The 25,255-nt window shown below is 39.7% G+C and overlaps 1 protein-coding gene across 1 annotated transcript; it reads left to right on the top strand.

Moving 5' to 3' along the window:
* The first annotated feature begins 717 nt into the window (after positions 1–717).
* On the top strand, positions 718–25,255 carry LOC135340060 (cortactin-binding protein 2-like). Its single transcript, XM_064536349.1, has 10 exons — positions 718–887; positions 3,929–4,230; positions 7,070–7,174; positions 8,709–8,813; positions 8,920–9,201; positions 15,854–15,982; positions 20,432–20,585; positions 20,982–21,039; positions 22,714–22,795; positions 24,159–25,255. The coding sequence occupies exons 1-10, from the start codon at positions 877–879 to the stop codon at positions 24,515–24,517; spliced, it is 1,587 nt and encodes a 528-aa protein (XP_064392419.1). The 5' UTR covers positions 718–876; the 3' UTR covers positions 24,518–25,255.

Here is a 25,255-nt window from a genome sequence, read left to right as displayed (position 1 = left end):
CCCCTCTGTTGGCCTCTGGGGGACGACTCCCATTGGACCCTGTACTAGAGAGAGAGAAGATGGCATCTCTAACAGAACTGGACAGCTCATCCTTGATCTTCTCAGCCGTCCTGACTAACTCTTTCAGCGAGTCTAGACTAGTAGAAAGATTTGAGGCAATATCAGGGGTGGCCGGTGCATTGGTGTTTTTCAGACCTAACACTGTGTCAGTTAAGTTCTTAACAGCACAGGTGTTTAGCTCCAGTTGTTTAGAGATCGGGTCAAGGTCAAGGGTATAAGCAAGGACAAGAGATCATTAGCCTCACGAAAAATAGCCGGAAGACACTCCTCAAGATCTAGTTTATCAAAAGCTTGCAAAAGGTCAGAGAGAACAGTGTTAAACAGCTGAACTGGGTCAAAATCAAGCCGGATAAGGTCCTCTTGGCAATAGAACCAGAGCTCCTTAATTTTTTACATGTAAAAGCTAATAACTTACTCTACGTAGTGCAGACGGCTCCTTCTGAATATTACTGTGTGTACTAGCCTTAGAACTAACTACTACACTAAAAAGTAAGTGCTTCAAGGAGCGTTTAGGACTCCGGAATTAGAGCTAAAGATTTAAGCAGTTTTTATGCACAATTGCTAGTAAAAAGCGTGGGCGGAGCTTCGTTTTAGCTGAATCAACAATAATTGAAGTTCACTTGAGTAGCATCACGTGGGGCGTTGCCTATCCCTTTCTTTGGTGTATCTAGCTCTAGCTCTAGCTCTATGGTCTATGCAGTTGCTTGTAATTCTTTGATCTATGCTTGTACCTAGGCTTGTACGTACACCTAGTACACATGGTGTTTATATAAGTGCTCAGCAAAGCCAAAAGTATATGCCAAAAGTATCAGGACTATGGAAACAAGGTGAGCTTCCTTAGATATTTTTTATCTTATAAAAGATCTACCCTATTCGTAGTTAGTTAAATCTATAATAGTTTATACCTATCAATGTGTTGCCCTACTAACCCCCCCCCCGCCCCCGGGATGAGTCAGGCCAACATGGGAAATTGGATGGGGAAGCCAAGGAATGCATTACGTACATAAGGGCTATACAATCTGATTGGTGCTCAAGTGCACCACGTAAGTAGTCTGCAATCTGATTGGTGCTGCATGATTTTCTGCAGCAGAACGAATGCTAGATAGGGCTGAAACCCGTCCCCCCATTTTATGGTTGGGGACGGGCAGGTGCGGGCACGCCTGATAGCAGCTATGTATAATTATTATTGAATCATAGATAGAGTTATAGTATAGTATAGCAAAAACGAAAAGCAATTTGGCCTGGAATGTCATTAAAAGGTCATAATTAGTGAAAGTTCAAGTGATGTCCGACCTCCTCTGATTTCCACCTAATCCACCTTAAGTCAGGCCCCTCCCTTTCACCAAAGACACACCCACCCTCTTCATCACTAGGAAACACAGTAGATCAACAGAATATTTTCTGACTCCAATAATTTTACACCATTTTCTTCTGAACAAACAGCAGATATAGCTCGAGGAACGTGACCACCAGTGATCCCTATGAACAACAGCAGGGTCATGAACATTACCAACTTCTCTTGCACAAGCTATAATTATATCATAATTCTCCAACAGAAAGCTCCCCGATATGATACCCTAGCTTTATAACAGTTTGTACATGCAGAGTATGACTCAAATGCCATCTAACAAATTTCATCCGTCATCAACACTACATGTAACTTGGCACAGCAGCAGCGGCCTGACATCGAGGCTAAGCCGCAAACGCAAATTATACTTGTATGATTTTAAGCCTACACACTGATTATGCAACGAAACTACTCTCTTCATATTTATACGCAAAATGTACAAAATAGCCCATGTGAATTTTTCAAGCAGCAGTTTTTTTTAAGTACGACCGTTTTCAGGACATTCTGCACGCGTTTCCAAACGACTATATATAACGAGTGTTGCAAGTGTGCGCTTGCTATAATGCCTCTCGCCATGTTTTTGCTTTCGCTCAAAAGTATTAGAGTGTTATAAAAGAGGTAAATAATGCAATGTACGTGCTTTGATTGTTTTACAAGAAAGGGGTGTCCACAGATAATAGTGCATACTGATCGTCTTAAATGGCCTGTAGCCGAACAGTGGGAGCACACCTTTGTCAAAGGCATAGCAGTAGTCTGTGAGATAAGTATTATTGAAGACAGAATTCAATCACAGAAAGTAGTATATATCTATATAACGAGCAGTCTAAAAGTTTAATTACAGAATTCAATCACAGAAAGTAGTAACTAGTATAACAAGGAATCTAAAAAGAGTTATCATTGGTTTGTGGCTTACCAGGACCTCAACAAAGTAAAAATTTATTCTGCCAGGATCGATCTGGGGTTCAAAATGGATTCTCTTACACGTGATATTGAAGCTTGCATGCGCATTACATCCAGGAATAAGAGGTAATAAGAGGTGTGTCCGCAAGTTCACAAAATTAATAATGGCTACTATTAAAAATAGCTAGCTTCTTTAGCTGACTATTGTATAAAATAAATAGATACTATATTTACGATGGCATGCAGAGAGAGATACCGACACAGAGGGAGAAACACCACTCCTACGACTTATAACAAAAAGCTAGCGCTTTAGTGCAAGGCTAACTCATTAGTTGAATAAAAAGTTTGTGCAAACAGATGATGATATGAAAAATTCTGAAAACACTGCAACAGCCTTAAATGTGAATCAAACTAGCCATAACTCGAGAAAGAAGCTTTAGTTTGCTAATCCAGGAATCAAAATCCAAGAGAACGTGGCTAGAAGCCTATAGAAGCTGTTAGTTTTCGTCGCATTGCAACCGTTGAGCAGTTACAGTTGGAACAGACACACACACAGTCAGCTTTACCATATCCCTCGTGCGGCTACGCCTCGAGGCATAACTAGGGGATGCTGGAAGCATTGTGTGGGGCGAGCCTAGCCTTAGCAAAGACAAATAAGTTGTAGTGAGTAGTAATCACTTTTTCGACTTGCTGTTTCCTTCGTTTCCTAAAGATCTCTCTAACTGTTCTCTCTTCCTCTTTAGACAGACGACAGACGAGCTAAGCTTCTGTCTCATTAGCTCCTTTTTGTTGTCAAACTTCCCTTAGTCTTGCCAGCAAATGGTGTGTTTGATATCCCAACGCCATTGCCTCACTGCCTTAGTTGTTGAGCTGTATCATTTTGAGTAGAAATAAAAATTAATGTCTTGCAGCGATCGTCACGCTAAAAAGCGTGCAAATGGAGATCGTCATGCTAAGCGACAGACGGATATTCGGTCGCTGAGCTTTTTTCTACAGTACTCGAAACTATGGGACTCGCCCCAATTATAATTATATAACCTGAATTAAATCACAAACATGCAGATGACCTCTCACGCTTGAACTTCTCTTACCTATACAATTTTCTCCATAATTATTTACTCACAGCACAGCAACGTCACGATACCTTGACCAGTGCTGAAAGCTTTTTTTCTATTAAGGGGACCAAAACTTGTGGACTTGCAAAGACGGGATTGGTGCTCCCCTATATTGACTGTAAATTGCTTAAGTTGGATGCATGTCCTTTATAACAATAAAATGTTCATCCCGTTTAAGTATAAAGGTATGATTCAGCGGGCGAGGTTCCATCTAGCCCGTGTAGTTAGCCTCGTGCTCACTATACCCCCATTCCAAACGCGTGCACGCGCGCACACACACACACACACACACACACACACACGATCCTCGTTATTTCTTGTGCGGCTACGCCTCAAGGCATTAATGAGCATGCAATAGTTAATTGGTTCCCTCCTCTGGTGTAGATGTGGGTATAGCTAGCAAGTAAAGGTATATATTTAGCTAGCTCCTAAGATTGTCGTTACAACTTACCGGTACTTTTGCCTTTCATTGTTCACTATTTACCGTCCACACTAAACACTGTAGTGATGATCTGGGTAAGCAACTCTATGTGGCCTCCTGTGGCGGTCATGTGCATGAGGTGGTGAGACTTCTGGCTAGAGGAGCTCCTGTAAACTGGAGGAACAGTGTTGTGTTTGAGCGGACCGCTCTCCATGCAGCATGCCTCTGCAACCATCCTGCTGTAGTGAAGATACTGGCAGAGCAAGATGGCATCGATGTCAATGTACAGAGTACTACTCTTGGGTCCACTCCCCTTCACTGGGCCTGCTGGGGGGGACACCTGAAGTGTGTCCAGCTACTGATGGCAACTGGACAGTGTGCCCTAGGTAAGTCAGTGTGAGTGTCATGAAGACTTTAAGTCTGTGTTTTTGAAAGTAAGTATAAACGTCAGATTTTGCACGTGATTTGACCATCACCTTTCTCTCTCCGGTGTGGGGATAATTGACAGAGTACATTCGTACGAAGTGATACATCTGTTGATATTGTTAGGCTCTACCCCGGACGCATGTGAAGTATGTAAGGGATTTAGTGGGGGACTTTCATCAGGGGGCTCCGTGTGTGGGGCGCGTAGCCAGTTATACAATGTAGTTTGTCTAGTGCATGGCTGTACTATTTATGTCGTAACTCTATACTGTTTAGGAAGTTTTTACATGACAGTAAAAAGCTAGCTATGTCGGTTTCAGTCTGTCAACTGGCTTCCTTCACAAGTCAAGCCAGTGGAATCAATTAACCTGTTATAGGAACATTTTATTGTCAAGTGGAGCCTAGTAATGCATATGACAGCAACTGCATTGCTCTATGTGTTGACAACCACTCTATATGTTGGGGCATCTTGCTAGGGAAGCAGCTAACTATTTAGCACCACTGTAGCTTCTGGGTGAGTGTATAGTGTACATTTACAACCAAGCTGACAGTCTTGCAGTGCCTGAACACTCGTTACAACTAGCTAACATATTTGAAAGGAAAGTTACCTGCTAAGTACGGGAATCTCAGCCTGTTTAAAGCAGCGTAGACACAACATTTTGTAGGCTGCTAAAGAGGAAAAGTTGTAGTTTGCATTGGTGACATGCAGAATTGATCTGTGTATATTTCCCTTCCTACCATTGCTTATAGTGTGCAGAAATGTATCATAATAGCTGTCACTGATTCTAGTCTGACCCACTACTGTAGGAGTTGTGGATTAACTCCATGTATGAGCAGGGGCCTATGAAAAAGGCAACAATCCTTACCTTTAGCTTAAAGACCATGAAATGAGGGATATACGCCTTGCTGTTACCTATGGAACTACAGTAGACTTTTCACTAATCCCGCTCTCTGAAGTTACCTTGATAGGCTGGTCGTTTCCTTGAATAAATTGTCTAAGATTGTCCAGAAATATTTTAGTTTCAGATATAGTTGATGTTACACACATTTTTTTACGATCACCCCCATTTTCACCTAAAATGATTTCCCACTACAACAACTTTTGGGGAAATATTTTTGAATAATGTTGTATTCACCTATACAATGGTATCAGCACAGAAATGTTCCGATGTTGAGATAATTTAAGTACAACTACTCACCTATTTGTAGTATTCTACTCTCTAGACTGGATGCACTGTACATGTAATGATTCATTACATGTATCCTTGAGACAGAACCGCAAAATTAGATTCAAGGTAGGATCACTTTTTAGCCTATAAGCGACTGTTTTCTGAAATGCAGCTACCTTCACTATTCCGGCCAAACTGCACTATTCCAAGTGACCGGATTAATGAGAAGTCTAACTGTATTTTTAGAAGGCTCTACTTTGGTCGAGTAAGCATAAACATGTCGCATGTAAGGGCTTGCTGATTCTATTGCTATATATCCAGAAGGTCTCTAGCCAGCCTCTACACATCAGGCTCTTCGTTTTTCTGTTCTTTGTCACAATGGTTCAAATAAGATAAAAAAAATACGGTATTAATAAAGAAAGAAATAGAGTTAGAGTTAAGAAAAAGTAGAGTCTATACATGTAGCTTTTAATATACCTCTCTCTGGCTAGCTAACTTTTGGAGTTAGCTAGCCACTGTAGACTGAGCAGAAAAAGAGCTGGTAAATAGCAGTTTAATACTCCCATTTACATGTCCTTCTATGCGTTAATTAGTGGGTATGGTTTCCGTTAAACATTTTGTTGGGGCGCAAGCACCCTGTCTGCCTCCTTCCTGTAAAATGTCTAGTTACCCCCTGATTCTACAAAGTCACGTGAGGGTAGAAGGGTGACGAAGCATGCATGACCATGCATGAAAGTATCATGAATCAGCGGCACCTCTCAGGGAGGAACGTCTGAGCACTCTTTACGTGAAGTCATGGCACAATGGAATGTATACATGTATATTACATCACTGTACAAGCTAACAAAATGTGCGCTCTACACCCTCTATTTCAAAAATTCTGCAAAACCCTGCATATTACGTCACTGTACAAGCTAACAAAACCATAAAAATGTGACCACATCTCTGCTTAGCCACATAAGTGCTTGCTGCTCAACCGCATGTAAAGGTTCATTATTTTTACCTGATACTTGTGAGCAGTTGGTATTCCACCGTGGCCCATGAGTTCATGTAAAGAGTGCTCGGAGGTTTCGTGAAAGAAGAGTGGCTGATTCATGAGACTATAGGGCATGAAGAGGTAGAGATGTTGGACGGCTACCATAAAACTTTTGCTTAGTTATCTAGCCAGTAGACGCATTTCTTAGTGACGTTCTAGTCATAAGATATTCACAAATGTGTGGTATTATAGCAATTATTAGTCATTACAGTAGAACCTCGATTATTCGTTGGTATTTTTTTCTGAAAACGGGCTTGTCCCTTAATGTGAATGCGATATTTACAGCTGTTACCATGGACACAAGCGTGTTTATCTTCTGTGCATGCGCAGACACTCATGTTTACTAAATTTGCACTGCTGTTTTTCAATAATGTGGTATATCAAGGCGTGGTTTATCCATTCGATTATCTGGCCTGCCTCTGAAACCAGGTTTCCGGAGAATCGAGGTTCTACTGTGCATGGCAATGAGTGCCACAAAGAGTTTATTGGTCCAGTATAGTACATGTAGGTTCAAAAGGCATCAATAAAGCCATACGGTAATTAAGAAGAACTGTTGTATTACGTTAATGTACAAGTTTCAATGCTCCCTCGCTATAGGAGCTATGACCAGTGAGGGACTTACTCCACTGGGAGAGGCAGTCAGGAGGGGGCGCCTGGACACTGTCAAGTGCCTCGTTTCTGAATTCAATGTGGATGTCTGTGGTAAGTTAATTATTACTAAAGAGCAACTAGAGCACTAAAGTGCAAACCCTCAGCTGGTAACATGATTATAAAGAAACCGGAGGAGTGATATAATGCAGTGAATGTAGTGAATGTATATACCGTATAGAGGGTAATTTTCGCGGGGCAAAATATTCGTGTTTTTCGCAGTTGAAGGTCTGGCCGCGAATATTTTACCCCTGAATAAAGCGACCTTGTCTACCTTTACCTGTAGTGCAACTCCAACCACGAAAATATTACCGACGAAATGTCTCAAGATTGCTGAACCACGAATATTTTGTCCCCCGAAAATTACCCGCTATACGGTATGACTTAGCTGTTTAGCCAGCAACTCAGGAGCAATAAAAACAGACTGGAGGCATGCTGAATATTTGTTTAGTTATACATGATTATGATACTAGGCCTGGAATCTTAGAGAAGTATGGCTCCAGTCCTGGTCCAGAATCAGTATAAAGCCTCCCGAGACAACAAACCGGTCACAATTCTAGCTTTCTACTCTAGTGACCCTTTTCCATTGTTTCTGGTACGGAATCACTTCAGCTAGAAACATGTAGATCTACCTCGAATAAAGGCTGTGTGTAGAGCAGCAATGTACCCTTAGCTTCTTAGCTTCTGCTCGCTTTTACAGGACAACGAAGCTTTTAACATCGAAATCTGCCACTTTTAAAACTAATAACTTGTTGTGTTAGGCTATCCATGCTGTAAACGCAGTGCTATGGCATCCAGGTGAGTAGACTCATATAATTATTGCAAACAGACAAACTAACAGACCGTGGCCGCCCACGCGCTCCTCGGGTAACAAGTCGGAGTATCACAAGTCAGCCATAAATAAAATTAATGTTACCCTGATGGTATTGTGTTTATGTACATTTCCTGGCAATTTAACAATATAAACAAATTGTGCTATTTGTATTGAGAATAATTATGGCACTACCGCAGAAACTGGATTATTAGCGCTTACTCTATACTATAAGCGTATCTTTATTTTAAGCGCATGCTCAACTGCAGGTTTTTTGTACTCGAATTGAAGCACCTTTTCAATTATAAGAAGAGACACTTACACACAATACAGGACATGTTAATTAAGAACGTCGGTCTACTTCTTTTTCTCATAGAACTATGGAACAAGATTGTGGCAAATTATGAACTTAGCGCTTGTACTTCCTTAGAATTATTGATACTTCAGTACTAATTAGTATGCTTTGAATAAGTAGTTACACTATTATTATTATATATATACATGCATGTGTATATTATTATATTTTTTTACGGTATTAGCATTACTCATGCTATTGAGGCTATATAGTGCTTCCTAATAGGCTAATATTTTTTGCCTATTAGGCTGGCATAATGCTCAATGCTCCACCGCACCTATTAGTCTCAAAATTATGCTAGTATAATTGGGCAAGGCCTAGCTACCCATGGCCCATAAGCCATCACAACTTATATACTAAATTATCAAATGAATATAACGTACCTACCCCCCCCCCCCCCCCATGCATTCATATACACCTAGCTGGCCTGGTGAAGCCACTCTCTCTTTCACGGAACAATGACATTACTCAACTCTTGTTGAAGCACGGGGCTAAAGACAGATATTCACATCATCACAAAGCTCTTGGTAACGAGTTTTCAATGTGAAGCTATATATGTTTGTTATTATAATTATACTTGCAGCATTATGTTTATGTGATCAAAATGTGTTAATTAAAATTTGTACCTTGCAGGGTCACAGTTTATTATTTCCATTCAACCTAAAGATGTTTCTTGTAAACCTGGGGAAGAAGCTAAGTTTACAGTATCAACATCACCAACTGCTTCTACATGTACATATCAGTGGTATTTTCAAAATCAATCAATAACGATTGGAAATCTTGACTGCAATGGTCAGACATCAAATTGTCTCCAGATATTAAAATTCCTTCCTAGGAATAAAGGTATTTACTGGTGTGCTGCTGAAAATGCATCTGGCACCCGAGTCACCTCACATCTGGCAGCTCTCACTGCAGGTGCATTTGTTTGCCCGTTTGACTTACATGTATAATTATATACCAATGGCATTAATTTAGCCTCGATTCCAGGCCGCAAAGAGAGAAGAAAAGAGGCTTGGTATTCAATGTTTTCGCATGCGTACCAACTACCACGAATCTTATTTGTCAGTATATTCGTTGGTTTGTAAAACAATGTGTATTTATATATAAATCATGTCATTTATATACAACAATTAATATAAATATAGCTAGTTCTCAATTGACGTAGTACTATACTGTTGTTATACTTCTACCTTCTCTTCTACTCTAGTTTCTTCTCTCTCTGGTGTTGTGATCCACCATTATGGTGATCAGAGGAACTATAGATCATCAGCAAACATGGAGTACTTTGTTAGCCAATTGCTCTATTTAGTCTGCAGAAAGACATGCAGGCACTTTACACATGACTGACGTTTAGGTCTTATCCGCATAATATATAGCTCTTTAAATAAATTTATCATAAAATTGCTATTTCTTGTTTGGACTGCATGGATGTGCCTCTATATAATTATACGTTATTCACATCTCCATTAGACACGTGGATTTTCCATTAATACACTCGCTCCATGGCTAACCTATGCTCAATTGAATCTACATGCAGAGAGTTTCCTACAATTTTTTAGCATTGATTTTGATTTTACGCATGAACATTGAATACCAGGCAGGCCCTCTTTGATTCTCATGCAAGTGCTGGAATCGAGGCAACATATCATTTTTATACACAAAGCAATAACATGTATATTTTCGTATTTATATATATAAATGGAGATGTTTTGGTACTGGTATTGATCGAGGTTACCCCTTTGGCGCTTACCTTGCATGGACCACACCTGTTACGTCACATTGTTATAAAAAAATGATGTGTGGTTTTCATACAAGTGCGTGACTATTGTGGCAAATATCATGCACAGGCATGCAAAAAATGACATTTGCCGCAATAGTCACGCACTTTGATATATAGCCTCCTTCACAAGGCCTCAGAAAGGAGGCCTGCATGCTACTAACTGCTTCCACATGCGCAAAGTTATTCGATTATTTTCCCATTAAACTGAAATTTTTACCGGAAAAATATCCTGAATAAATACCTTAAGGTAACATATTTTCACAGGTAGATTTGTATGGTGAGCCTTTTGTTTCAAAATGGCGATACAAAATACCATGTGTTGGTGTCCCAAACTGGAAGGATAAATCGACTCGATGTGTTTTATCAACTCGATTTTATCGACTTCATCTGGTAGGGATCGACTCGATGTGTTTTATCAACTCGATTTAGCGACTGCTTCTGGTAAGGATCCACTCGATTCCAGGTCGCTGGGGGAAAGGCGTGTTTCGAGGGCGGCCTGATATGGCTGTAGTCGCTGTACTCTAGCGTGCAGCCTGAGATCACACAGCAGCTACTTGCTCTGTTTCATGAACTCAAGAGTCAAGTAGACAAGCATTTAGTGATTTAATTACTGTGATCCAGCACAAGTAAGCTGCTGTGACCTTCTGCAGGCGTGCCTGGAAGGTTAGCTACTCTGACCTGCTGTAGGCCTGCCTGTGGCCTCAAGAGTCTCAGTGCCTTGTCTGAGCCTAGCACCTTTGTTGCAAGAGTACAGCCATAATTAGCCTCGATATCAAGCCGCCCTTGAAACTCACCTTTTCCCCCCAGCGGCCTTGAATCGAGTTGATAAAACACATCGAGTCGATCCTTACCAGATGAAATCGAGTTGATTATAACACATCGAGTCGATCCCTACCAGATAAAGTCGATAAAATTGAGTTGATTTTTGGGACACCAACACATGGTATTTTGTATCACCATTTTGAAACAAAAGGCTCACCACAGATTTGTTTGCGTTTTTACAGTTTTGTGCATTTTGCTGGTATAATTTTTTTGCGAAATGTCGATCTGGATACATTAAAACAATAGGGCGGCCAATTATTTGCGAGTACTCATTTTTGCGATTTTACTCTCATTCGCAGAAATAGCACACGCGAAAATATGTCACCTTAAGGTTACAGACAAAGAATACAAATTCATTAAAGTCCTACACAGCTATATACCGTACTTCTTCTAAAACAGACCCTCTTCTATTAAGGCGCCACCTGGAGACTTCTCTCATAAGGCACCATCATTGCTATTTCTTGTTTTGCATACACTAAGTCTCGAAAAGGTAATTATTAAAAAGCGGCGCCTTATTTAGAAGAAGTACAGTATTGTTATACCTAGCTAACTAGAGACAGAGCTGTAGATTTGTTGCAGCAGCTTCGGATAGAGTCTATGGGCGTGGCCATCCATATAGGCTAGTGTCAGCTTTCACTTTGTTCGGATGATTGTCATCCACACTGTTGCCAGCTGTGAGTATTTTGTTCATACCGTAGAAACTGGATTATTAGCGCTTATACTCGATTATAAGCGTTCTTTATTTTAAGCGCATGCTCAACTGCAAGCTTTTTATACTCGAATTGAAGCGCTTTCCAATTATGCGAAGATTATTAGTGTAATTTTAGAATTGATTCAGCTAATTTTGTTTATCTATGAGCTAGTTAGCTCAGAGGAGGCTGGACACGCGTCATTCGTAGTCATCAATAATCCCATGAATACGCTTAAAATCGATCCTTTTCGATCCTGCTGAGTCAGCATTTTACCTAACTCTTCCATTCTTGCTTGTCTATCTCTCTTGTATTATATCTCCTGTTAGTTAATGAGTCGTAGTAGTTTAACACTATGATCGCTATACCTGCTACATCAAGACAGGAGTAAAAAAAAAAACAAAGGCAAGTGCAGCAACAACTCGATGTTTGTGACTAATCTAAGTTTCTGGCTCATTGCTTCTAGTATGACTATGCTACTCAGTTTCTAGTTTCACTGGGTATTTTTAGCGTCATTTACTACTAGTATGGAGTGCTAAAATCGCTTGCAGGCTTTTAACTTGGCTGAATAGCTACTGTTCTCTGCAAGTTTCTCTATGCACACACATTTCCTCCGTAAACCATTATGACGCGTGTCCAACCTCCTCTGTAGTTAGCTTGTACAGTGCATGATAGCTATATAGCTGGTGATATCCATCTGTAAGGACTCTCTGGGCATGCTGTTACCTTGTCTGATCATGCTGAGAGAATGTGAGACATGGATGAGGTCCTTTTATTCCAAGTTCCTGATCAATATGAATGTTTTTATAATATGAATTTAAATGATGTAAATGAACTATAAAATGAACTGTAACATAATAGATCCAGTTAGGGTTGCCTTATATATCAGCTCTGCATGGATGCCTATATCTACAGTATAGTAGCAATCAATAATTATATTAAAGGTTAATTCCTATTCTGTTTACGTGTAGTATAATATATATCCACGTAGTAACGTTTGAAGCGTTTCCGTTTTGTCAGCGTATTAAGAAATGTATCATACCGTTGCTTCAGTATTACACGTTGCAAGTATGCATGGCGTTGCGTTAAGAACAGCAAAAAGCACCAATTAATTTAAGCAAGAGTAGTACTCTTGATTTAAGTCATATCGAGTATAATGTAGGCTTTTTAATAAGTGCTGACATCAGTGTTTTACATTCAAATTGCACAGGAAGTGACTTATCACCAAGTGTGCAGATATTTTTCCATATCGTACACCCGGAAGTATTATTTTATTGCACACTAGGAAGTGATTCTTATTTGGAATGAAACGTTTTTCAGCAGTGAAAGAACAAGAAAAACAATAATTTACACACTTATGATCATGCAATGCAATGTTTATCAGTCTCTTTCATGTTTTTTGATGCTCTCTGATGCTCTGTATAACTTCTTTGCTCTTTTACAGTGAGGCTGAGGGTCAGGAGGTTGTCAGTGTTCAGTTTAGCAGTCATATTTAATGCATCTAACAGGCATCAGTGTTGGGAATGAATGCTTTGAGCGAAATATTGCACATGTAGAAGTGTACTGCACCACCATTTAAGTCTTTTTCAGGCTCTTGTAAGTCGTTTCGCTTCAAAATGGTTGTCACACTTTTCTTTGGCTATAGCGGTCTATGTTTCTTCTTCTGATACACTGGAGCATGATAGAAAGCAAGCACACGCTGTTTATCCGTCAGAATTATCCATTTTCAAAAGGGGTTGCTGGTTGTCAACGTTTTTCTTGTCTTTTTTTCTTGTCTGTTCTCTACAAAATCTTTTAGTAGCCTTCTGCAAGCTCTCCTGGTGTTCTAGAATCTTATTTCTTTGTCTTTTAGCCGTTTTCTTTCTCTTAAACTCGTCTTCAACTGGGGGAAACCTGCTACGCATCCTTCTGGTTGACAAAGCAACCGCATCGCGCATGCGCAGATTCAACCTGCATTTTGGTTGCTAAGCAATAATATCATAATAGTGGTTACTTATAATGCTATTTATTGCCAGCTATAGATCAAAAACTAGTCACTAAATGAATGCACTCCTGATGCTATAATTATATATCGGTTTCTTAATTTCTCCTATACTAAAAGACCCAATTTAACATCTGTAAGGGTGGGGGGGAGCGTACCTACAATTTCGGGCATGCTAGACCATTTAAACTTCAGCACCACCCCTTTGATTTGGTGCATCCATGCCTGTTCTGCATGTCTTTTAGTTACAGTCTAGTTTAAATTTATCCTATATACTGACTCGATTGACCTCCAGCATAATTCTCACCAAAAAATGTGCCTATTACTCTCAAAATTATGGCAGCACATTATTCTGCCAGCCCCTAACAGCCACACTCTGAACCAGCAGAAAATTATTGCTGAGATATGCATTATTTTTACACAATAGTGAAAACCTCGTCCCTATACAGCCCTTGTATGCCCTATATAGAGAAGCCAAGATTCACTTGTTAGAGCGTAGAGCATTGATGTGGATGGCAATCGAAACCTAAGACCACCTCCCTATATATAAAGCCATGCACTCCAAATAATACAGTTGAGCCTCGATTATCCGAACACCTGATGTCCCAACCTCATCCGGATGGCTGAAATATTCAGAATGACTCTAAATGAGCCATGCCCATCAATAATTCGCATGCAAAATCAGCGAATTATGTCCAGAGCTTTTACAAATGTACCAGTTTTGGACTGGACATAATGCATCAGTGGATAGAGCAAGGCAGCATGCTATACTGTTAAGCTAAGCTGAAGCTTTTATATTTGGTCGAATCTTTCATCCGAATAATCGAAAATTCGGATGATTGGGGTTCGGAGAATCGAGGCTCAACTGTACTGTGGTTTCTGGTCCACCGCCCATGCATGCACATTAGATTTATTGCTGGATTTCTATCTCAATATTTTATTACTTATATCTCGTTGCTATGTTGTTGCTATGTGCAATATGGTGCCTAAATCTCATATTCTGCACTGACCACACACAAAGGAGGATTTAATGATCTACATAGCAAAAATTAAATGCCGCGTTATATTATATAAGCATGTATATAAGCATGTGCATATACAGTAGAAATAATTATATCTCTAGTTCATTACTTCTGCTTGAACGGTCCTAGATCCTAGGATCCAGGACACAATCACTGGTTGGAGGCATGTCAGAATTGAGAGCGGCTTTTTTGCAGTAGTGTTTGAGGTGGGGCTACTCGAGTTGCTCTGCAGCTTTGTCTTTGGGATGGGGCTGTTTTGCAGCAGCAGTGTTGAGAAGAGAGTGTTTTGCAACGTTCGGGGGGGGGTGGGGCTGCTTTACTCTTGTAGCATCGAGCGAGGAGCCTAACGTTTTGTGAATCAAGCCATTTGTCGTGCCAATGACAGTAATTTTGAACGGTTAGATACTGGTGTCTTTGAACAAAGATGCAAGCAGCTGCGACTAGTCTCTTTAGTAATATTTGTAGAAGCTGTGGTGTATTTTGTGTTGCTAGGGATATAAACTAGTTATAACATGTGCACTCGGGGTGCATGGTGTATATTGCACTCAGCCCTCAGGGCTGGCGCCCTTGTGCTTCAGTGCAATATATATATACCATATACAATCCCTCGTGCCCATGTTATAACTCTTACACAAGTTGGAACAAGCAAATAATGACGTAATGACAATAGCCTGCCGCCCGCAAATTAGAGAAACTTCAGGACCAGAAACCAGAATGTCATTTGGAGTGGACTGTTTCCCAATGGTGTCCGTTTTATGGAAGTTCCCTGTGTATACAGTGATACAGTACACTGTATCACTGTATAGTCACTGTCTGTGCACTCGCAATTCACTTGTAATCAATACACTTTTGTTCACTCCAGAGGAGGTTGATCACGATTCTTCTTTGTAACCTCAAATTCTAGGCCCAAACCCATCCCACCCGTGAGTATAAGCACAAACGGTGCAGGAAATAAGGACAACTGCATATACTAAATACACACCATGCCTGCAAGCATGGTGCAAGTAAAGATTGAACAGCCATGTCCATGTCATGTGGATGTTACAGGTTTACAGGAGAATTTATATGTTAATGTGGGAAATATAAACCCTGTACTGACCAATCAGATTGCCTGGATTCTGGGCTACTATAGTATAAGGATTGTTTGCAGTTAGCTATTCAGTAGGATAGCTATACTTTTCTCTTCAAGTTTCCGTATCTTTTCTTCTTCTTTCTATGCACGCATGTTGATTCCTCGTATAATATTTAACCAACCTCCTCTGTGTTCACTCAGATGTTCCAGAGTGGAGCCTGCACACCTTGACAGTGGAGTTGAAGACTCTTACTGACCCCATACGGTTTGGGATACAACTCAACGTCCCTGAAGAAGAACTGGCTATCATACGTAAGGACCACCATCTTGGTGAGTTTTTTGGGGGTATATTTAGTGGTTTGTAGCCCTATCTTTAATGTTGTATACTCTTACCAAGGGCGTATGAAGAGAAGAGGGCATGTAACTCACAATGTATACTGTATATATGCGTCGTATTATTGATGAGTCAGCAGGATATACTATATTTAGCCCAACTGCCCACTAGGGAATAGAGTAAGTATAAGTGCACGTGCAATAACTATTTTTAGAAATAAACCCCCGCCCATTATTTTATAATACGATAGATATTAGTTGCATGCCCTCTTCTCCTCTTCTCTTCATACGCCCTTGCTCTTACCGTGTACATAGACTGGAGGCCACACCCTTTTTACTGAAAAGTATTAGTATAAACTTATCAAGAAGTTGTTCCGTTCATGAATAACTCTTATAAGAATGCAGACGTCACACACAAATACTGACGTGCTATGCGTTTACTACTACTGCACAATGAGTGGTGCAAGCTGCGCTATGCTAGAAATATATGTTTGCATTCGCAATTGTTGACAAGGAACGAATTCCTAACGCATATTATAGTCTGTAAGAATTAAAAAGGGAATTTAAGTACAGAAAATAGTATCTATAATATAACAAGAGTTTGTAAAAAAAAGAGAAGAAAATATACTTGTGTACTGTACGTACTTATCTATTGTATAATTATGCCTCGGGTGCGCATGCGCAGTGAGGTATCACATGTCTATGTGCAGTGGCGTAGTCAAGGGGTGGCAAAGTGGGCAAATGCCCCCCCCCCCTTTTTCTGGATCTCTACTATACTCAGCTCAGCTCACTGAGGTTAGTGTATAGCTGATTATCTTGCTGAGCACTCTCTTTCTTCTGAATCTTGCTGCAGTTAGCTAGCTAGTAGGCAAGCAACACGATTTAGTCTCTAAATTGTGAGCTATTCTGGTCTAAACCTATAGACAGTTCTTATTCTTCGCTAAACTAGCTTCTTCTATGCATCAGGTCACACCCAACTAAATAGAGAAGAATATAAGTTATATAACCACACCCAATTTTAGCCCCATGTGTCGTATGGCTTCTTAGTTGCGAGCCCTTGAAAATTCACCAAAATTTATAAATTTCGGTGACCCCACTTACGCTTTTTAGAGCATAACTTCTGCCATGATTAATTATGGCAGATAAAAACTGTACCACCGTACTCTTTATGATATGGCCCCCTTTCAGGTGACGTGCTTGAAGGGGGAGGGCACTTGTTAAAGGGTCAAAGGTTATTATTGTAACCTTTAATTAAGCATTACACAAAAATGACGACTTTATTTTTTTATTTTTTACCAAACTAGTCTTTAGGTACTATTGCCGCCTTGTATAAGTTTTGTGGTGGGATCTTCATGGGATCAGAAAATACTGACTTTGCAATACAAGTTGGTGCAGTTATTGACATGCCTGTAGGCCATACGAATTCAACATTACCTAAACGGGTGACTTGTCAGAATTCTCCCAAATTTCATACATACCGTATTACTATAATGTCAGAGGAGGTTGGACACGAAGCCAAAAAGTTAATAATGACGTAGTCTTTATGCCATTCCATGTGAATTCAACATTACCTAAACGGATAATTTGTCAGAATTCTTCCAAATTTCATACATACCGTATTACCAATGGCGTATGAAGAGAAGAGGGCATGCAACTCACAATTTAAACTGTGTATGCGTCAAAAAATTGATGAGTCAGCAGGATATGCTATACTTAGCCAACCGCCCACTAGAGGAGGTTGGTCACGATTAATTAAGATTCACGTGAGCTTATGTTTTCTATGTAAAAACTCCAAACCCATCCAAACTGCTGAGTCGGCACTTTTTATCTACTTTCTTCGATTAGCTCGTTTATCTCTCTTGTATAACATCTCCTGTTAGTTTATGAGTCGTAGTAGTTTAACACTATGATTGCTATACCTGCTACATCAAGACAGGAGTCAAAGAAACCAAGGATTTGAGGCAACAACTCAAAGTTTGTGGTTTCTGGCTTGTTGCTTCTAGTACGACTATGCTACGCACTTTCTAGTGTCACTGAGCATTGTTAGCATCATTTACTACTAGTATAGAGAGCTACAATCATCTGCAGTATGTTAGCTTAGCTAGCTTAGCTAGAATAGCTACTTTCTCTGTAAGTTTCCGTATATCTTCACCGTGCACGCACAAAAACGGTGCACGTGCAATGCTATTTTTAGATATAAGACCCCGCCCATTTGTTTTCTGATAGATAGTAGTTGCATGCCCTCTTCTCTTCATACGCCCTTGGTATTACTATAATGTCAGAGGAGGTTGGACACGAAGCCAAAAAGTTAATAATGACGTAGTCTTTATTAACCTTGAACCTACTTTAACAAGCTCTTTTCTAGCCAGCAGGCCACCTTTTCATTCTGGAAACAAGAGTATACTTAGATGATGATATAACTAAGCTACATGTATACATTCACTCTACAGCACGGTAGCTCCTACTTTATAAGGTCAGAGGTCAGTTTGACATGACAGAATTACGACCTTTGTGAGAGGTCACCCCTTTTAGGCACTGCACGATTTCTCTGGAGGGGCGCAGTAGCTTTTGACCCTGTCCACCCTCCTCTGCTATAATGTTTTGCGAGCATCAAACATTTGCGAATTTTGCGAGGGTTGATCAATTCGCATCAATAAAATCCGCAAAACCTAAATTATTACTAGTAAACACACACAATCTTTGCCAGAACGCAATAGTTAGATCGCAAAGGGTCAAATTTTCTGCTGATTTGGCTCATTCGCAAAGGTTTTTCACCCGCAAAATATTCTAGTAATAGGGTAGATAGAGTATGGTGAGGTAATACATCACGTAAGAATTTAGGGTTATTTATTCTATGGCTTCTGAGGTATGGCCACGTGAATGTTGCCGTTTTCCCAGACAGTTTCACTCACCAAGATGTGTCACTAATATCAACTTACAGCTTATGTAACAGGGTTTTGTATGGTGTGTTGTACGGCTTCTATTAATCAATATGGGATACATGTTAAAATAAATATTACCAGTTAAGTACAAATGGCGGCCTGTAACCTAGTTGGGCGGAGTCAAACCCTCTGCGTAGGGTTGGGCACCACTCCAATGTCAGGTTTTGTTCCACTGCAGAAATTTTGCAGCCCAATCAGATTGCAGAGTTCATTAAGTGCTGAAGGCGTGGCTCATTAATGAACGACTAGTAATTCTCTTTAGTCAAATCAAAATGCACCAGTAAGTAAGACAAGCCAGCTTGATCCAGGAACATCAGTTAGTGCTAGTGGCATGCAAAAGTGACTCCTGCAGAGCATTCTAACTGAGCTTTGCAGTTACCGCCCACTTGGGATTGATCATATTCATGCTTAGCCACACCCTAATACCATTGGAGTGGTGCCCAACTACCTGTAACCGAAGCTATTATGTGGTTTTTCTAATTGCAGGACAACTGTTTTATTAGTAGCTTACCAGTCCCATTCCGCATGCGAAAAAGGGCGTGGCCTCCAGTATACCTTGTACTAGCCGCGAGACCAGGCCGATTAAAATACGGCCTGGTCTCTATTGCATGGGTGATAGTGCACATGCGCGAACTGAGTTACCCAGAATCTGGGTAACTCGTTATACTTTAGTAAACCTTTGTAAAATTATACCGTAAACTAGTTTGTTTACTAGTTTCTTTCCGTATTAATTTTAACAAATACTTGTCTCCTATGAAGCTGTGGCTTATGCTCTCTATTGCGTTGTCGAGAAGACTTGCTGGCTAGCTGTGGCCCTCTATGGTGTTGTTGAAAAGGCTTGCAAACTAGTCTGAAGCCAGAAGAAGCTCTCATTTGTACAGAAACCAAGTTCAAAACATCACGACCATCCAACAATCATAGAGGTAGATGAGAGCCTCTTCTGGTTTCAGACTAGTGTGCAAGCCTTCTCGACAACACTATATAGAGGGCCACAGCTAGCTAGCTAGACTATAAAGCTTCATATACATAGTAGGTAGTATATGGGCGTGTATGGACCACGCCTATGATTAATTACACATGCAATAGAGACCAGGCCGTATTTTAATCGGCCTGGATTCGAGGCTAACCTTGTACATACCGTATAGCGCGAAATTCTCAAGGCACTTATATTTCGTGGATTGGGGTTAAAAGCATTTTGTTGCACAATGTTCGCGGAATTACTGCTTACCAGAAGCCACGCCTTTAAATATTTGCACGTTATAGCAAAGAATTCTAATTAAAGAGCAATTTTCTTGGACTTAATTTTCGTATAGGATTGCTAAACCCACGAAATCCGCGAAAATTTCGCGCTATATACTGTACATAACATTACTGTACCTTGGTATAACTTTTATGAGCTGCATGTTATGTCGTTTTCACTCAGTATCTATTCTACATGTATCTACATGCACTTATATTTACTAACATTACATTTCTCACCCATGCATGCATTCTGCATTTTCAGACACTAAATGTCAAAAGACTGCCTTGTTCCAGTACTTGGCCAACAACCACAAGAGCCGGGCAATAACTTGGAGCAGTATTGCCGATGCTCTGTACAACATTAATTATGTCGATCTCTCTCTAGACATTAGGGAGAAATACTGCGCGAACACACGGTGAGATTAAATTATGTAATAATTATACTGTATAGCACGAAATTTTCGAGGCACTTATATTTCGTGGATTGGCCTCTAAAAGCCATTTCGTTGCACAATGTTCGCGGAATGACTGCTTACCGGAAGCCACGCCTTTAAATCTTAGCATGTTATAGCAGGTAATTGTAACAATTTTCGTGGACTTAATTTTCGTGTAGAATTCTAACCCACAAAATCCGCAAAAATTAAGCCCCTCAAAAATTTCGCGCTATACAGTATACCATCATTAATTTAATTACATGCGTTTCATGATTTGTACGTGAGTTTATTTTAATCCCATTTCTGTACGCCATGCATGATTTTACTTGTATACAGAAAATGCATTAACAGATTACGTATGTTCTGTTTTATAAATAGGTGTAGCAAACAGCAAGGTTTCACTATAGGTCAAGCAATGAAAAGACCGAACTCTATGGTGAGTTACAATGTTATTATATCTCAAGTTATGGCTAGTTTACGTTGAAGGCCATTGCAGTCTTTTCATCTGAGCTCTGCACTATAGACAGTAGTTATTGATAGCTAGGCTTGAGGCTATTATGCTCCAAATTTTACCCGTTATTCTATTCTCTAATTCCCAAGCTACAGCCTATTATTCTCAGTGATTTAACCCATTATTCTCATAAAAAAATCATTATTCTTCATTAAAATCACAATGAAAATCATCTTTTGATATAAATTGCAACACAAGTGAAGTCTTTACATATAATATGTACATAGTCCTGAAGAGCATTGTCTTGCTGATCACCAAACGAAGTACCTTGAGTTGATCCAGCATGGAACTGGAATTGGCTTCGGTCAGTAGGTTCAGTGTCTGTTGTGTTGGGATAGGCACTACTGCCGCGCCAGTACTGGCTATACTGATTCTCTTCAGATTCCATATAAAGTACTAGTAGTCTACTATGCTGTCTATAGTCTGTCTTTACCGGTAAGGCTAGCTAGCTAGCTAGCCAGTAGCTATATAGCTGCAGAGTACAATTAATAATGCTTTATTTAGAATGCTAGCCACGTGGCATAATTATTCCCACCCACTCTACCGTTTATTCCCGCATAATTCCTAATGCTCCAAGCTACCTATTATTCTCAAAATTATGCTCGCATAATTGCCGCATCCCTAACTCAATAGCTGCATGCAAGAGTGAAGAAAGAGCAGTGGCATGTCTAGTTCAGGGGGCTAGCACCCCCCGGCCTCACAGACAACCATGAAACTAATCTATAGTCTAGCTACTGCTACGCTGTCTACCGTAATTATAGCGGGTATATTTCGAGGGTATAGAAAGTTTTCGCGGATTTAATTTTCACTGAAATAGCAACATGCATGATAATAAATTCGGAGGTGTAAATATTCGCGGTACATATTTAATCGAGTTCAAACAGGGTGGCTAGACTATTGCTTGGGGGAGGGGGCAGTAAGTATGCATGTACCATGTACCGTATAGCACAACGATTTCGTGGATTAGCAATCCTACACGAAAATTAAGTCCACAAAAATTATTATAATTATCTGCTATAACATGCAAAGATTTAAAGGCGTGGCTTCCGGTAAGCAGTCATTCCGCGAACATTGTGCAACAAAATGCTTTTAGAGGCCAATCCACGAAATATAAGTGCCTCGAAAATTTCGCGCTATACGGTATTACTGCTAACCATTATTTGGCATGCACCACAGTTTCTCAATGTCCTCATACATGCAGTGGCACAATACATGACCACAAAACTGAAGTAATTGTACAGCCCAGGACTTTCCCCAAATTCAATTAGCTACTCAAACAGGGCGGGGCCTGTTCTAACGTGTATATAGGGAAACACTTGGCACCCCTCTGCTTTACTTGACCCTGAAAAACTGTGAAGCTGCACTGTTTAATGGGAACGTTTCTATGAACTACTACTTCATACATCAAATTATTCGCACAGCTCAAAATATTATTGCTAATGCACAAAAACAAACACTTCTATACTTTATGAAAATAACACGCTAATTTTTACCGTTCCTGCATGCAGCTGCATGTGCAGCTTTCATCGAGGCATTTCAAATAACTTATATATTATAATGATTGTCTGCATGCATGCATGGTCTTGTCTCTATATATAGGAACTGGCTGGTGTTGCTGCTACGGAGATTAGTGATAATCTACTACCAGCTTCCAGACCAACAGAAAACTGTCCAAGCACAGGTATACACTGCCATACTTATTGAAGGTGCTATAGGTGATGTGTATAGCGCTATATATATGTACACTAGAGCACTGAAGTGCTAAACCCTCGTCTATTAACATGAACAACATGTCATAATTATTATTATGATCACAGCCAGCTGTATACATGCTATCTTTCTGGTGTTTTCGGATGAGCATGATTTGCAATGATATTCAAGTCAACATTTCATGTGTCAAAGTAGCTTTATACTGTCAATAATTATAGCTTAATCGAATAGAGCAGAGTTTAAGCTTCAAAATGTTACGAACATATTGACTAGTTTGCGCGCTTTCCTAGCTTGAGTAAAATAATGGTTGAGAATTAATTTCTTCATATACGAAAGATGATTGGTTGTTCAGTGCATGCACGTGTCTCTTCAACACACACAAATTGTTTTTTAAAGCATCATTAAGGGCCAAAACTTTCCAGGCATGCATGCAGATAGAATATAGCTTTGGAGTGTCCTATTTTTATTTATACTTCACACTCCACCTCGTTTTGGGCACAGCATAATTACCTCACTATAAGTTGCTAAGCTCTGTCAATTATGTGTAACTTTATATGTCTAGAAGTTTAATTTTGAACTAGCTATACTGAGTAGTCTATAATACCTCATAAATTAATAGTGACTGTCTTTTATTAGCTTTGTAGTTTTTTTGTACAAAGATCAAAGGAAAAACAATGCTAACAAATGCCATATATATAGACCAGGATCTACAACTGTAGTAACCACATGCAGAACGTGCTCTATTATTCTGTGGTTGGCATTTTTGGAACAGTTTGGTAGGTAGAGCACGGCTGGGGTAGTTAGAGCACGGTTGGTGGTCAAAATAATTGATTTTTAAGCCATAGAATTTTATAATAGCTACAACTGCTCCATGCATGGTTGCAATGCGAGTACAGCTAAGTGATTCTATAAGCTTCTAGCAATGCTATCTTGCTAACAAAGGCTTTATTCTCAAGTAAAGGCTAGTTTTGCTTACCAGTACGTTGAAGGCCATTGCAGTCTCTCCAGAATCAGGAATAGCAAAATCTTTTCGTAGAAGGTTGCTATACACTCGCAACCGTGCATTAACTAGTACTCGTGTCTATAAAAGGCTTCTTAACACGTTACAAGTATTTTAATACTGCATTAGTATAATTATATACAGAGCACCATCAGCAGCTCTCTTTTTAATACTACTTTTGTTATTCCATATTCCATTCCATTCAGTATTCCGGCTTTTACACTATATTAGATTATGCCGACAATGCCTGTACTTGTCTATACATTGTTAGTGTCTATAAGTTAGCTGTTAATGTGTGTTATCTTTCCTCCCTTACATACATGTATATACACAGGTGAATTGGTAATGACTGGCTTAACACTCGCTGTTCTAAAGAAGAGAAATAGAGTTAGTGACACCCAGTTGGACACGGAGGTCATAGAACACGACATTTATATCTTAGCCGGCTGCTTCGATAATCTAGAAAACTATCTCGATCAGTTGCGCCTGACTCCTGGGCAGCAAACTTACATTTACGATATTGCTGTCAGACAAGACATTCAAACTGCAATGGCAAAGGCTTTGAAGCTGTGGCGTGCCCCCAACCCTCTTGTTGCCACGTTCCGAGCCCTATTGACCATAATACTGGATCTCAAAAGAGGAGACGTGGCTGTTAGGGTGTGTCAGTACATTGCAGACAGAGTTCCACAATAAGGGCACTTAACACTCACATGTTTATTCCCACACAGACAGTATCCTTTAATATATACTCATGTTGTTTATTTTGGCTGAAGACGTTTACCCATTTTCATGCACCACATCACGCACTTATATAATTATACTAGTATAACACAAGTTTTTCTATTATTGTGTACAGTCAGCAGTCATTAGTTGATTTACCATGCAGCTTATTCTCACTTTCTTGTTTTTGTATATACTCGTGTTGTTTATTTTGGCTGAAGACGTTTACCCATTTTTCATGCACCACTTATATAATTATACTAGTATAATACGAGTTTTTCTATTATTGTGTACAGTCAGCAGTCATTAGTTGATTTACCATGCAGCTTATTCTCGCTTTCTTGTTTTTGTATATACTCGTGTTGTTTATTTTGGCTGAAGACGTTTACCCATTTTTCATGCACCACATCACGCACTTATATAATTATACTAGTATAATACGAGTTTTTCTATTATTGTGTACAGTCAGCAGTCGTTAGTTGATTTACCACGCAGCTTATTCTCGCTTTCTTGTTTTTGTATATACTCGTGTTGTTTATTTTGGCTGAAGACGTTTACCCATTTTCATGCACCACATCACGCACTTATAATTATAATTATACTAGTATAATACGAGTTTTTCTATTATTGTGTACAGTCAGCAGTCATTAATTGATTTACTATGCAGCTTATAGCTTTTTGTAAACATATATAATTGATATTATTTTTGTA

Source organism: Halichondria panicea, chromosome 8 (assembly GCF_963675165.1).
Source record: "Halichondria panicea chromosome 8, odHalPani1.1, whole genome shotgun sequence".
Taxonomy (NCBI): Eukaryota; Metazoa; Porifera; class Demospongiae; order Suberitida; family Halichondriidae; genus Halichondria; species Halichondria panicea.
The sequence above is the reverse complement of the archived record's forward strand: the minus strand, read 5'-3'. Positions and strand labels throughout refer to the sequence as shown.